This window comes from Lissotriton helveticus, chromosome 9 (genome assembly GCF_964261635.1).
Source record: "Lissotriton helveticus chromosome 9, aLisHel1.1, whole genome shotgun sequence".
Classification (NCBI taxonomy): Eukaryota; Metazoa; Chordata; class Amphibia; order Caudata; family Salamandridae; genus Lissotriton; species Lissotriton helveticus.
In genome coordinates this window covers 349505799-349522344 of record NC_136070.1, presented here as the reverse complement: position 1 = coordinate 349522344, position 16546 = coordinate 349505799, and the positions used below count along the sequence as shown (strand labels likewise).

At 43.5% G+C, this 16546-nt stretch overlaps 1 protein-coding gene across 1 annotated transcript in view; it reads right to left on the bottom strand.

The window, feature by feature from the left end:
- UBR7 (ubiquitin protein ligase E3 component n-recognin 7) overlaps positions 1 to 16546 on the bottom strand; it is a 77218-nt gene that overhangs the window by 44362 nt on the left and 16310 nt on the right. Inside the window, exon 6 of the mRNA XM_078660086.1 lies at positions 12895 to 13000. Coding sequence (XP_078516212.1) covers positions 12895 to 13000 — 106 coding nt within the window. The remainder of the gene's footprint in view (positions 1 to 12894; positions 13001 to 16546) is intronic.

Here is a 16546-nt window from a genome sequence, read left to right as displayed (position 1 = left end):
AAGAGACTCTTTAATTGTATTCAGATCAAGATGTTATTCAGGTGGCATTCAACCACAGCTAGATGGAGCCTTTCCTTTTAGCAGGCAAAAAGTTCTGCAGTTGTATTTTTCTTGTTCTATATTTTGTTATCTACTCATTTCTGTGGTCTGGTCTCTCAAACTATGGGGTTATGACAAATAGCACTCTGGACAACGTTATTTATTATTTATTTACGGGATTTATAGCACACACAACTACTCGGTCGAGTGTCCCGGCGCAAGCCCGAGCATCAATGGGGAACCACAGCACAGTAAGCAGAGAACAACCTAATTGAACAAGAAGGTTTTTAAACGGGTTTCCTAAACTGCGAGGGATTGTTTAGGTTACGAAGCTCCAGGGGGAGGGAATTACAGTAAGTTGCTGCAAGATAGGACAGAGAACTACCACCCTTCCATTTCATACGAAACCTGGGGACAGAAGCTAGAAGCATATTGAAGGAGCGCAGACACCTGCCAGGGGTATAAAACTAGGGTATAAAACTGAAAACGTTTCCCAAGAAAGGCAGGGCCATACTCGTAAAGTGCAGCATGAGCAATGGTTAAAGCCTTAAACATTATCCTAGCTTTAACTGGCAGCCAGTGTAGATTACACAAGTGATGCCTGATACTGGAGTGCTTAGGAAGATCCAGAAGGAGACGAGCAGCGGCATTCTGCACCATCTGTAGTTTGTCCAGAAGGTAACAAGGTAAACCGGCATAAAGTGCATTCGCATAATCTATGCGAGAGGTGACCAGAGCACGGATAACCTTTTCTATAGCAGTGAGAGGCAATAGTGACAGAATTCTCAGTTTTGTCTGCGTTACATTTTAACTGAGACGACACAAGCCAGCTGAATACCGCAGACAGACAAACCTTGACATGAGATGTGTCAGCCTCGTGTTTCTTCCAGGTGAACAAGAGTTGCCTATCCTCTGCATAGGCAACCACTTTGGCACCCAGATCCTGAGCCAGCTGAACAAGAGGGGTCATATAAAGATTGAATAGTAAGGGACTAAGAATAGACCCCCGTTAGCAAAAGGGGGAATCCAAACTTGTTGAGTTCTATTTTCTAGGAAGGATTTTAACCACTCCCAAGCAGTGCCGATGACGCCAAGCTTATATAAAACGGGCAAGGAGAAGTGAATGGGGGACAGTATCAAAAGTGGCCGAGAGGACCAGCAGGACCAAGACTGCCTTGCCCCCAGCATCCAAGGCCTCTGCTACTTCTACAAGTGCCGACTCAGAACTGTAAGTGGCCCTGAAGCCCGATTGTGGAGTGTGGGGAAGGCCATGCTGTTCAATGAAGGAGGTGAGCTGCTTGTTAGACATTCTTTCACAAACTTTAGCAATCGCAGGGAGCAGAGAAATGGGGCGGTAGCCATTTATTATTTTCGTATTTATGCGGCCATGCTCAGGGGTTGTCTTCGAAAATTCACTTCTCTAATGTCATATAGTTACTGCTTACCTATATACCGTGTTAAGTTAGCATGAGCTTATTAAATGCCATTTTACCTTTTGCTGCTTCTGCACACGACACATAATTGTTGTTTTAGCTTTCAGCCTAGAAGAGCGTTGTGATTTACATGAGAATAATATGTTATTGCTCTGATATCCGCTTTGCTTTGTAAACTGTCTGCACAGTGAGTGCTGAAGCCTCCAAGGATAACTTGACAGTGTTGTTGTGAGGTCTGATCTTCGCACCTTCCTAGACATAACATAAATGGAGCTGCTGCCAAAATCTGGCTTTAGGCGCGTTTTATAATGCTTTGTTTAGAGCACACGTTAGACACTTGATGGTGCTTCGCATGCAGAGAGCTGGTGGAAGATGATGTGATCCTCTGCCACTGAGATCTTGAGGTATGGGGTCGCCCTGCTAAAACCCAAAGAGACCTTCTTAGATATAATATAATATGCTAGTAAGGGAGGGTGAGAATTAGGTGTTGTTAACCCTTATTCATATCAGCATTTTAGCATGTTGTCACCTTTTGCCTTTTATGGACTAGTAACTATGCTGATAACTTTGCTTCTTATAATATGTTTGCTTGTGTTATCAAAGATACTGCGTTTGAGAACACTGCATTAGTAAATAAATATTTTAAATGTGCACGCGTCCTCATTTACTCCACGTTCTTGTTTGAAATGATTGTATAACGAAAGAGTGTTCATGTGTTCCACGTGACCTGAGGTATTCTAAGTTCATGTTCTGGTTTGTCTAAACATTGGGAGTTTGTAATGACCAATGAGACACTGTAGCTAGCTCGGTAAGGGGATTTTGGGTACTGAGGTGAGTTTTAGCACACCCTAATTCACTGAGGTTCCAGGTCTCTATGCACAGTCCTGTAGGAGAACAGGATCCCTGCTACATGGCACCCAAACGTTGGTGGTCTTATATCATTCAATCCTTAACCTCTTCACTGTCGTTTCCGGAAAACGGTGGTGTCGGAAAAAAACTACCCATTTGTGAAATAGGTCTTTTCAAGCTTGAATCTTTCTAAACTGTTTCCTTAAATTACTACCCAGTTGTGCTACACAGTTTACTTTGTCTTTTTTTCTCTCTGTTACGTCATGGTCGCTGCCGTGGACATTCCGCAGCATAGATACTTATGTTTTTGATTTACCTGACGATCTATGCTTTCACTTATTTGTACCCCTTGCGTTATTGATGTAACTGTTTTTATTATGCTCACTCCTATGCCTTCCCCACCCATTACCTACAATTTCGCCATATCTAATGGCCTGTTTTGTATGCACTGTAAAGCGCTCTGATATCTGTAAAGATCTGGTCCGCGCTATATAAAACTCTCAAAATAAAAATAAAATAGTCGCATTGCGGTGCGCAATCATTTGCAGAATTACAATGTCCCCGTGGATGGCATGGCCGTGATAATGGTGGCGAGTGCGGAGACAGCTTACCCATACGAAATCTTTTTATTCGTGGGTGACATTTCAGGCTGTGGACAGCACTTCAGGTGTGTTCCACACTTACACTCCCTCCCCTGTGCCGAATGAATATACTCCGTATAGGGCACAGGAAGTGCCTATAGATACTTGGCAGCATCGCGTTTGGTTTAGTGGCGCCCTACCCCATTCTTTAACCGCTCCGAGGTTAGGTCCTTTGTCCTTTCCAGGCGCGACTTGGCCTGTTTTGGCTGGATTTACTCCTCATCCTCAACACGGCGATTGTACCGTTGTTGATCTTCGTAGACTACATGTAGTCTCAATTGCCGTAATTCGAGCTTTAGTGCAATACAAAACCCGTAATGGGGCCCCAGGTGGTGCAGCGCTTCCGGACGGACAGGGCGGTTTGAAGCTCAGGCCCGTGATGGTCAATGCTGTGATGGGCAGGCGTCCCCAGGATAAGGATGACTTTCCTTTCTGGCTTGCCGAGAAGTTTGACCAGCTGGAAGCTGTATTTCCTAACACGACTCCTGTTGAAAAACACAGGATTCTGACAATTAGTTTGCCCAAAGACTTGACCCTAAAATCAGTGACTGTGAGACCTGGGGTAGAACTTTCGCGGCGGTCTATGCGAGGTGTTACGGCACTCCGTCTATGGCTGTCTTGCCTACGGTCCTTAAACGTGTTCAGGATGAGCACGGACCGGAGGCTGAGGTTGAATTGGGTATGCGCCTGTGTGGCACCTTTGACTTAGTTTGCGATCTCATTCTTGCTAATGTCAAGGGGGATGCAGTGAACTTTCAGGTGGCCAACGCTTTGTCGGCACTTCCCGATGTCGAGAAACCCCGACAGTTAGCGAGGATTATTGTTGCGACTTATAAAACCGTGGGTCGCAGTAGTAGGGGTCTCAAGCCTTTTTCTGCTAAAGAGAAAACGCAACCCCAAGGGTAGATGTCTGAATCGAACGTTCAGCCCAAGTCCAAAAACCAGAATTGGCCTAAATAACAAAAACAGGGAAAGCAACAGCAACAACAGAAACAGGAGTCTCGTCCTGCGTCTCCATTGCCTGCGCCCACAGAACGTGTTTATGACTTGCGCGATCGCGCTAAGATTAAATCAATTGATCGTATTCAGGTTTCTGATCAACGCTCTCCTCGTTCTTTTCAGGAGTCATCGGCCTCGTCAACCGGTGGTGGAGGAGGCAGAAGGGGTCGGGGTGGCCAGCAAGGACGTGACCAGCCCCGCCCGAAAGACGGTGCAGGAAAGCAGGACGGTTCTACACCGAAAAGACCCGTTTCAAAAGAAGAAAGTCGCCGCATTAACAGCGAGATATGCCACAGATAGTGAGAACGCGGCTTCGGAATCTGACATGGGCTCGGACCTTGCTGGACAGCGCGGCGGAGATTACCATAGTGCGAGAGGCCCTGCGTCCACTACTGAAGGTGACAGCGACTGACAGTTATGTTGTAATAGAAACAGCTGACACTAGAGTTGCTCCCCCTGACAGACTTTATGAAATTGTCCTGTTAATCGAAGGTGACATACAACGTACCGTAAAAGGAGTATTTTGGGGAAATCTTTTGTCTATGTATGACATTTTGCTTTCGGAGGCTGACCGGCCCCCACCCTTTGTTCTCGCAGCTCCGCGAGGGGAGGAGGTGATCCTCCCCAGTTTCGCACACACAGCCTCGAAGGAGCATGCGCTGAATTTTGCAGAAGAGTGGGCTAAGGCTCTAGCGCCGGCTTTGTACCGTACACATTGTGGTTGGGATCAATTTTCCCCGAACCACGAGATTCCTTTACGGTCTCAGCCGCAGCCTCAACATCCCATTCGACGTGAAGCCAAAGCTTCCGTTGCGGCAATCCTTGAACAATTGGAAAATCAAGGAGTGATTGAAACATGTGTGTCACCAATGAATAACCCTCTTTTTACTGTGGCCAAGCCAGACGATTCATATCGTTTGGTATTGGATTACCGGCATTTAAACTCGCATTGCTATATCTGTGCAGTACAGAATACTAGCCTTAGTGGATAGTCTTGTGCGTAAGCGTTTTAAGACCACGCTTGACATTTCCAACGGTTTTTATGCCCATCGTTTGGATGGTTCAAGTTCCCAATGGACCTCCTTTACTTGCGGCGGTGTGCAAAAACAATTCAGACGTTTGCCTATGGGCTATAATAATAGTCCTGGGATTTTTAATGCCCGCATAGTCAATCTTCTGGAGAGAGTCGACCCAGATGCATGCTCATATGTGGATGACATTTATCTCACAGACGACGAACTTTGGGAGCATCGGTGTCGCGTTGACCGCTTAATTTGTAGCTTTGCAGACATGGGTTACAAATTCAATTTTGCAAAATCGCACATTGCAGAATATACAGTGTTGTTCCTGGGCTACTAGCTCAACAATGAAGGTAGAGGTTTGACTCCTCACTTCCTGGAGAAATGCGCGCAACTGCGCGCTCAGACAACGCTGAAAAAATTACAGTCTTTACTGGGTTTTTTTAATTTCGGAGGGACATACATTCCGGAATATGCCCCGCGCATCAAGCCTTTGTATGCTTTGAGACAACCAACTTTTTCCAAATCTTGCTGGCTGCCTGAGCACTCAGCTATTTTGCAATCTTTGCAGGCTGATCTGCTCGCTTCTAAATTCTTACTGACTCGTGACAACCACACCAACCTGGTGATAAGAATCATCCCTGGGACGGAGGGTTTCACATACCTTACTTTTAATGAAGGAGACACAGTACCTATTGCTTACAAGTCACACTTGTACACTTCGGCTGAAATGAGATTTTCTACTGTGGAGAAAGTTTTAACAGCTGTACAGATGGCGATTCTTAAGGAACGTGCTCTGTCACAGGGAAAACGCATGTTGGTTGTTACCCAGTTTCCTGCTTTAGAAGCAGTTACGAAAGCCAGTGTACCGAATTCGAAAGCTTTGCACCCTCGGTGGATTCAATGGGCAGCTTCACTGATGTCCTCAGATGTCACATTTGTGTTTGACGCCTCCTTACGGTCGCAGGAGTACTTACAGTATGAATTCGTTCATCCTGCTCTGTTAGCTATGCAACCTTTGGAGGATTTCCATTGCATCATTTACACTGATGGTTCGGCGCAGGTTGCGCATGGCTCTAAACATGCCTACGTTTCCGCATGCGCCATTGTGGTCCAGGGTCGTACACACGCAGACTCTAGGGGACTGCACCGCACAATTGGCGGAGCTTCGTGCTCTGATGCTTGCGTTGGAGTACGCTGATCCTAGTGTGACGACTCTTATTGTGAGGGATTCCTATTACTGTGTCCAGTCTTACAATGAAAACTTGTTCTTTTTGATTCAAAATGACTTTCGTGATTCCAAGGATAGCACAATAAAACAAAATGATCTGGGTTCGGGTGGCTGAGCTTAAAGAGCAGTTGCCACTTGTGTTTGTGATTCATACTCTCGGCCATCAGCGTGTTGGAGTTCACGCAGTTGGTAACTCGCTGGCTGATGAGGCAGCGAAATCAGCAGTATCGACAGATTTAGTTGCAGCAGTTACACGGTCCAAAAGTAAGATTGATGATGATATCTTGGCGGCTGTACCTGCCACTGAGAAGGGAGGTAAGCATCCTACGGGGTTCCCTTCGAAGTACACATACCACTTAAGTCCCGATAAGGTTCCTTATGTGAAAATTCCTGAAGTTGGGAAGCGGTTGATTCCCAAGTCGGATCGCAGGGCTAAGTTGATTACAGAGGCGCATGAAGGTGTGGCGTCTGCGCATGCGGGCGTTTCGGACACTGTCCCTCAATTACAACAACGTTTCTGGTGGCGAGGACTGTACAAACAGACGCGCGATTATGTCCTTCAATGTGACATTTGCCAGCAGATTAAGCCTTTGACTGCTGCACGTCCGCCACAGACACAGATGTACATATCTAATAAACCACTAGGATGTGTTTATTTAGATCACTGTGGTCCTTTTTCTTCTGATACTGCGTATAAGTACATCTTAGTAGCAGTTGATTCATGCACACTCTTTGTGTGGGTATGGCCCCATCGCAGCGCTGATTCACGGACTGTCATAAGAGATTTGCGTGTCTTTGTAGGGATTTTTGCCTGTGGCACCTTCCATTCGGATCAGGGTCCTGCTTTCGCCTCTAAGGCGTATAAGGATGATATGATGTCGTTGGGGGGTCCAAGTCAAGTTTTCGTCTCCATACAGACCTGAGGGTAATAGTGTAGTGGAACGAATGAACCGTGACTTAAAGCAATCTTTGACAGCATGAGTTATAGGCACTGGCAGAAACTGGTTGGCCCATCTCAATGGCGTGCAGCGTGCTCTTAATAATCTCCCTAGAAGGTCTCTTGGTGTGTGGACCCCATACGAAATACTCTTTGGTATCAAGATGCATGTCCCGGACCTTGACGGTCTAGACTGCCTGGACCGAGCCACAACCTTTGACGTAGATGAACATTGCAATGTTTTACAGGATCTACAAAAGACCAGAGACAGTCTTGCAAAGGAACATTTGCCCTCCACATCGGATTCTGAGTTGCAGATCCCGGTAGTTGGCTGGCTACCCCAAGTTCGAGAACTGGTTCGAGAGAAGATCGATAACAAGAAAGAGTTTGGTCCTTCCTATCGAGCTCCGGTTCCCGTGCTTGGAGTGAAGGGCGCAAGAACAGTCATTTTACCACCACTTCCAGGTCGTAAGGAAAACAAGTTTATCTCAATTGACAATGTCAAGATACACAGAGTGGCCGATTCTTCTTAGTATGACACCGGCGGTCTCCTGTCCTTCGATTGTGAGAAATTCTGTTTTGGCCACTACTTCTAATGCTGAGCCATCGAGATGCCTGCAGTTTCCAGTCCTTTATTAAGTACTTTACCTGGTGATAACGTTGATGAACTAGATTACACTTACCCAACTGACTTATTTATGCCTGATTTGCAGACACGTTTGGCCACAGAGTCCAGATTTTCTTTTGACACTGTTTCACATAATTCAAAAAAGCCCTCACGTTTTGCAATTTATGCCACTTTTTTGTAAAAAACATTTTTTGATCCCCCTTGGACATATATTTAGCTGGTACTTTTTTCAATTTACCTTTTTATGTCAATTGGTTTTGTGTTTTATTTTTTCGAATTGTCAATGGACACTATGTTGAGGAGAGAACATGCTTTCGACATCTAAATGGAACTTTGGCCCCCCTTTCCTCATCGCATTCAGCACACAGACTGAAGAGAGACTTGACTTTTATTAACATCACTGCTTGGCCTGTCCTTGATGGGATTGTGTGGGATGCGGTTAAATTTCAAATCCATGGCCCTACTGAGGTAGTTAATGTCCCTAATGTGCTCAGGGTAAACATGGGGGGATGTAGTAAAACAAAACATACGTTCTGATGATTGGGATATTCAGGCCGTAGAGGCATTGTTTTCTGATTTGAAATATTATGCTGCCTTTGATGCTGAAGATTTGTATTTAGAATCTGCCAATTATGGTGAATTATTTTGCTTCCAACATTTTGGTAACCATTATCTACATAAAACAAGTTCCAGAAGGAGTACTGTAAATTACACACAGTGGGAGCATTGCCCGGCTCCTTTACAAGGCAGTTCGAGTACTTTTTTGAAAAAGTACACTTATTTTACCGACTTTAAACAGTCCAATCCAGAGTTTTTTTATTTTAAAATGACACAGAAGTCCATGTCCAAGGTTAGACTTACCGATACTAAGTTGTTGTATTCGAAGTCCTTTCTAGACAAGTTGGCTGTAGAAGGCTACGAGCTATGGAAGGAAACCATTGACCTTAAATCCGTTTGGGGTTCTAAAAAAGTTGGCAGGTACAAGGCACTGAGGCTTTGCACCGTGCATGTCTCATCCAAAATCATGTGTTTTTGAATTCTACCATTTTTCAAACCATATGCTTTGGATTGGCTACTTCTAAAAATTTAAATTCTCCTGTCCTACCGGATTTAGAAGAATATTCCGGTTGGAGTAATACGGCTGACTTTTCAATTAGAGAGTTACAAACTCTTTTGCTAAATTCTTCATTTGATATATCCAGTTTGAACCCAAAGGGTTGGCTAGTGTGGCACAGAAGTGCAGATTCTTGCCAACGTCGTTTTCTGGGTTTAGCGGATGGCTTTACTCAGGTTAGGCCCGATCCTCGTTTTGAAACTGACCATTCTGTCACCACTTATTCAGTAGGCAAATTATGTCAGAATTGGTTGAAACATTCTACCTTGGCATCAGTTAAACTGCATCTATCCAAGTTGACAAGTGATGTGGATTTAAATGATTTCATAAAAGGCCCGGCTAGTGGTAGAACAAAAAGATGGATTTATGCGATTTACAATGAAATCTGGAAAACTTCACAGATTGAAGCTGCTAAACGCCTTCGGGCCATTGATCAGGCTAACTTGGAAAAAGTGCTTGCTGTTGTAGATAACAGCATTAACATGCTTTCTTCCCGCATTTACACGTTAGCTAATATTGTGTCTTCTGTTGTTGATATTGTGCAAGATGAAGTATCTGTGTTGTACCATGGTCATAATCAATTGCGTTCCATTATGCAATTTGCGTGGACCCTGCAGACACTGAAATCTGGGAGGGTGCCTTGGAATTACATGAACGTGTCCTCACTCTTTGCCCCTTTTAATTTGACTGACAAGCAGCGCTTACTTTCAATGAGGGATGCATCCTTTTCTATGTTACACATTGAAAGGTTGGAGTCTTTACCGTTTTCTGTGGCAGAAGCCACTGAAGCCATGTGGCTTATCCACGGTTTAATCACGTTACCATTTGCTTTATTTAAATTTACAACTTGTATGCGATAGGCCGATACGAACCACTGGGTAGTTCATTTCTACATGAAGCGTGGTCGCTTCCGTTTACTTACAGATGCCTAAAAGACGGGAAAGAATTTTATCTTAAAGGTGAAGAGTGCACAGAGACACCAGATCACTCATTAATGTGTAGACATATACAATTACACGGTTCTTGCAACCAAGAACGGCCAAATTTAGCCTGTGTTTTGAAAGGTACTCCGGTTCCCGCTATCGTCCCCACTTTCACATTACTGGCAAACGGCAGTTATTTACTTTTAAATAATGAGGATTGTTGTGGGTTAATTAGAGGTATTGCTTATGTGGTTACAGTATCTGAACATGTGGTTTGTTGCAAAAACGTTCTGTATCCTCCTCCACATGGGAATTCAGATTTTTCCATCTGGCCACGAATCCCAACCTTGACGGCAGAGTTCAATGGAATGAGTAGAATAAGAGCCCTTTTGTCTCAAAAAGAAGTGGCCCTGAGTTCGGCTCGTGAAACATTTGTCCTTCACGTCGCCAACACCCGCAGAGGTGCAGGCGCTATTGAATACTGACTTGCCATTGCATTTCAGCGAGCTGATTCATTCAATCTTTAACGCGTCCTCTACTTCTGGGCCCGCTCACTTTTTTAAAATAGTTAGCAGTGGTCTTGTGACTTCATTTGAGAAGATATTTGGAGTCATTCCTGCTTTCTTCAATTCGATATTTTCAAGCTTATTTGGTGGTTTTCCTGTCTATATGGCGCTGGCTGCAGGCATTCTGGTGATTTTTTGCTTTATTAAAAATGGATGCCCTTCCTGTGTTACACGACGTGCAGCCCCTCCTTGCACTGTTTCGCAACAGGATGCTTGATTACTATGGTACGCTGCCGCTTGCCACCTTAAGCGCAGCATATGGATTATCGTTTCGATTTTCCTATTTCACATGTGTCCAGCCTGTGTTTCATTGCCTAAGCTGCGATTTCGAGTGGGCCCTTGATTTGTGTCTCTGCAAGATGGTGTCTCCTAACGTGGATTTTAATCGACTGATGAGTTCCATAGTTACTCACGAGTTGGTTTGTTCTGGCGAAAGGATTATGGCCTTGGCAGCGATGCATGGACTAATGGGTCATTGGAACATACTCGCAGCAGCGCAAGATTTCTTGGCACACAGCTTTATTGAGAATCCACCGAGTTGTCCTCTGATGATGCTAGAGGCTCCGGGGCTGGAGGAGCACGTATGTTCTTTCCCACTATTAAATTGGATGGCTGAACTGTTTTCGGAGGATGACAGTGACTTCATGCTGGAGGCTGTTGCTGCATATTTTGCATATTCAGTCCGGTCCTAAAGGCTTTCGAAGCTTTTGATAACAACCTGTTCTTACTTACAATTTTTTTTTGAATATTGTGTACATTTTTCATAACCCCGACCTATTGACTTGAGTAAAAGTTAACAAAGGATTGGCAAGTTGGAATAATTTTTTTAAAATGGACTTATGAAAAGGTTTTTTCACCCGATTTTGAAATTTGACCTGGCTCATCGTACTTGAACTCTGCTTTCATAATGTGCCCCTTTCCTTATCTTATCTTATCCGTGCTCGGATCATGGGGGGATGTCATATAGTTACTGCTTACCTATATACCGTGTTAAGTTAGCATGAGCTTATTAAATGTTTAAACGCCATTTTACCTTTTGCTGCTTCTGCACACGACACAATTGTTGTTTTAGCTTTCAGCCTAGAAGAGCGTTGTGATTTAAATGAGAATAATATGTTATTGCTCTGATATCAGCTTTGCTTTGTAAACTGTCTGCACAGTGAGTGCTGAAGCCTCCAAGGATAACTTGACACAGTGTTGTTGTGAGGTCTGATCTTCGCACCTTCCTAGACATAACATAAATGCAGCTGCTGCCAAAATCTGGCTTTATGCGCGTTTTATATTGCTTTGTTTAGAGCACACGTTAGACACTTGATGGTGCTTCGCATGCAGAGAGCTGGTGGAAGATGAGGTGATCCTCTGCCTCTGAGATCTTGAGGTATGGAGTCGCCCTGCTAAAACCCAAAGAGACCTTCTTAGATATAATATAATATGCTAGTAAGGGAGGGTGAGAATTAGGTGTTAACCCATATTCATTTCTACATTTTAGCATGTTGTCACCTTTTGCCTTTTATGGACTAGTAACTATGCTGATAACTTTGCTTCTTATAATATGTTTGCTTGTATTATCTAAGATACTGCGTTTGAGAACACTGCATCAGTAAATAAATATTTCAAATGTGCATGCGTCCTCATTTACTCCACGTTCTGGTTTGAAATGATTGTATAACAAAAGAGTGTTCATGTGTTCCACGTGACCTGAGGTATTCTAAGTTCATGTTCTGGTTTGTCTAAACATTGGGAGTTTGTAATGACCAATGAGACACTGTAGCTAGCTCGGTAAGGGGATTTTGGATACTGAGGTATGTTTTGGCACACCCTAATTCACTGAGGTTCCAGGTCTCTATGCACAGTTCTGTAGGAGAACAGGATCCCTGCTACACTACCAAGTCATGTGATGCAAATTGGAGTATTAAACAGGGATATGAGACTAGCAAAGAATGTGACCATGGCAGGAGTAATACTGTCAGTGATGCCACATCATCCTTAGCAGCTGACAGTTTAGTACACGAGAGTATTACAAGCAGGTTGCTTGGATGCTTTAAATAAAAGCAAAATGCGTGCTAGATGGTATTGCCTGCAAGAAATGTGGACTGTCCTATCGTCTGGTGGGCAAGCACCAACCACATCAATAGCTTGATAAAGACGAACGTCTGATGCCAAACAACCAGGGCTATGTGAACGTTTATTGCCATTCACAGTGTTGTAGCTTTTGATCATTTAAAGTTAACTCAAAGGGGTCCCTATGGTACTTTTATAATGTGTGCAGAACGGTTGTTTAAAGATTTCTTCCAAATGTCTTAAGTTCTCCAGAAATTAAGTTTAGGACGGGAAAGAAGCCAGATTTGCTTTCTGGGACACGCCAAACTTAGAAAAATGTACATCACCAGCATCTGAATAGATCAATGAACAGCACACCGAAGCATCTCCCCAAAGACATTTTTGCAGGTTATTCCTGCCAAAGGTCAACCTCAAAAACAAATCTTGGATAACTTGGAAGCACTATTTTGTTTACCTGACAGATGAGCAGCGTAAGCCCAAAGAAAAGGACAAAGCTTCATGCAGGCCGGGCAGACCATCTCCTGAAATTCCATATTTTCCTCTGGTGATGCACCTAGGTGCTGTCAAAACATTTACACCATCACTTTATGCATAGCACATGTACACAACAATCTATAGTTAATTCTTCATTAGAACAAGAACATAGATATGCTGAAAACTAGATTCACATGGCCACCTTCACAAGGTGGTTAAAAACTCGTGTGCCACACTTCAGAAGCGCAATCTTTAATCACAAGTTGCCTTGATGTCCTCAACCATGAGAAATGGAAGCAGCTGCAGGGAATCTTAGCTACCCTAGATCAGTATGTGGGGGGGGGGTGCGGGGATCTTCAAGTATTCAGTTAACTGTTTTCTTAACTGAAGCTGTGAATTCACACAAAAATAAATGGGAATGAATAATAAGCAGGACAGTAATATTCTTTCACCAACACACCAAAATGTTGACATGTGTTGGCCAATCAAAATATCAACATGGTGACATATAACAGAACCGAAGCTAGTTTTAGATTCAAGAGAATTTAAAAGCAACCAGTAGCAGCTTAATCACATAGGCAAATGAGATGGGGCTAAAATTAGTTCGTGTGTGACTATTTAAAGAACGTCAGGACAGTAAAAAAGACTGAACAGCTAGGATTGTATTAAATTGCAAGCCATGTAAATGTCTGCCTATGAAAATGGAAGGATTCCCTGTGAAAAACATGGCAAAACTCACTTTTTGGGAGGGTTAATGGGGATAGTAATGCTGCATCAGTATCCACTCATTTTGCCAGCATGTATATTTTTGTGGTGAAGGAAAGATACCGTGCAGGAATATTCATTGAGGGTAGTGGTTCCAATCCAGCATTGAAAAAGAAATTATCAGGATGGCCGATCTATGTGGCAGAGTGCTAGATTTGGATTTGGGATTAGGGCTTCAGATTTCACAGCAGCCATCCAGACAGCCGAACTATAAATCTAAATTAATGGAAAGATTGCAGATGGTTCAGTTCTCAATTGTTGAAAACCTAGTTAGGCCATCAGGCATCTTGGAACTAGATTCATGGTCCAAGGGTCCGAGTACCAGAATTTTAGATTTAAATCGGATTGTGTTTTTGTATAGCAATGATATTAGCAGTTAAGGCTCATATTGCTTGTCACGCAACGGAACGGGTACATAATTCAGAACGGCATGATGAGTTGAGCAACTTCAATACAGAATTTGTAACAAGGCAACATACACACAAGTCTTTCAACGACCCCCTCCTGAATCCACCCCAGCTTCCCTTCCCCATAGATCCACTATGGAACTATACTAGGACACAGGGGAAGATAATCATTACATTAGTCTCCACAACATTCCTCAAAACTGGATTTCATATACAGATGGGAGATAAATTACATTCTGGCTTTGGATCATGTGGGCCAGTAGGGTAAGGAAGTTGAAGAGTATTGGCACAAGAATTGTTGTGGAATGCCACAGATAATATTGGATGTTTTGCACGAGAATCAGTGGCATCAAGTGATTAGACTGGCAAATGGGCCACATTACGTCGGTGGATTTCTGAAAAATAACACGGCTGGGTTGATTCGGCTGGATTGATGCAACAGTAAATCCGAGGACAGGAAATTACTGGAACAGTAATCGAAGGGTATATATGCACTGGTACATTTATTAAGATGAATGAAGATTGTCTGCTATGACAGATAGCTAAAGTATCAAAATTATGTTCTGGAGTTGGGGTGATCTGTTTGATTCAGTGGGCAGGCAGTTCAGCTTTTGAATTTTGGCTTCCCAGAGAATTTTGAACGTAGGATCACATTGGTTCTTCTGTGACTACCTAAAATCTTCAGCACTCACGTAAGCTAGGATGAAGGATAGTTGGTTAGCGTAGGATCTGGCACACAATCTTAAATTTTTCACCAACCACCACACCATCCACTGCTATACTAGGTATTACCTGCCAGGACAGACTCTTCAAATTTGTTGCCATAGTCTGATGCTCCATTACAGACCTCAATAGTAATCTCCAATGGACGTGCAAAGTGCTTGGGATACTCGAAAGATGCATCTCCCCATGGAAGCTCACAGCCTGGTATCGTACTAAGGGAGAAGGGCGTGCATAGGGTTTTTGGACAACCTAAATGCCTTTGAGACCAAGATCTGCACTATATGCCGTCAATAGGAGCTGCCAAGTCGACTAGGAGCTGAAATAGCTTGCAGTGGATCGAGGTGGAGATCTGCAAAGAACAAGAGTGAGCCGAGAGGGGTCTCATACTTCCTGGATTAGACGTTGCCGAATGAAAAGCACGTAAATTCATCAAAGGACGAAACTCCCAACACTGGAGATTCTTGAGGCCTGCCAAGGAATGGCAAAACTCAAACTAGAGGGCATTCTTTTTGAAGAGGTCTTTTAGGGGTGGAGCCATAGAGAACAAAGAAAAAATACAGGGCCCGGTGACAGCACAGACCTTTTATAGACAGGAGGGCCATGATAGCAGAAACCTACAGAGAAACTTTAATTTTAAATGAAAATGTGTAAAATAACACCAGAAAAAGCCAATTGAAGGGTGAGGAATATTAAGGAGGCAGTAGACCGGATGTTATGGCGCGTCTATAGCTCATGTCCATCTAGACCAGTGGTCTTCAAACTTTTTTATTCCGCGCTCCCGCCCCCCCACCCCCCAGTGTAGAAAAACAATTCGCCGGGCCCCCCCTCAAAATATTCCACAATTATTTTATTTAACTGGCAATGTTTAAATAGGTCTAGACTTATTTAAACATTGCAGCTAAGTTCTGTCACTGTTTTAGAAATGCAAACAAATACATGATTTCCAAACCTACTATTCCGCTGAGGCAGGCCTTACTAATGTGCAAAGGATCTAGTGTGGTTATTCAAAATGGCAGTGTGGGTCTTGGAGAAAATTTGAAGTCCCTTCCCTTTTGACACCTTCTCCCAGCCAGGATTTAAATGACAAAGGATGTGAATGATGGCCCATTACAGACGTGCTTACTGCAGCTCATTTTTTTAGGCTGAAAACAAAGCATAATGTTTATTTTGGCCAGAGCCTGGCGCCCCCCCTTAGATCACTCGAGGCCCCCCTAGGGGGGCCCATCCCCCAGTTTGAAGACCTCTGATCTAAACTGTGCAATTGAAAGGACGAGAAGGTTCAAATTGACAGGGCCCATAAAGTAGTACACAAGAGGAAATCTCTACATGGACAAGTCTTAATGTTAACGTTTCACCCAAGTCTCGAGTACAAGCATTTTTTAATGAAAAAGTGACAGTGTTGCAAAAATTTCAGCTGGTAAGTAAATGTGTAGGGAAGTTTACTTTTAAATTGATTGATAGATAATTCCACCTCAGAAACAAAACTAGTGAAGTAGAGCTCCTGTTCGACAATCATTTCCAATTCATTGCGTAGGACAAACAGCTGGAGAGGTTAAATACACTTGTCTATGGCAGGAAAAGGGGAGAACTCTAGGATTATTCATTCTTCTTCACTGTACACCAGCCACTCAAGATTGACCACATCCTATTTCTGTAATTATTTATTTATTTATTTTTATTTATTCAGAGTTTTATATAGCGCGAACAAGATCTTTACAGATATCAGAGCGCTTCACA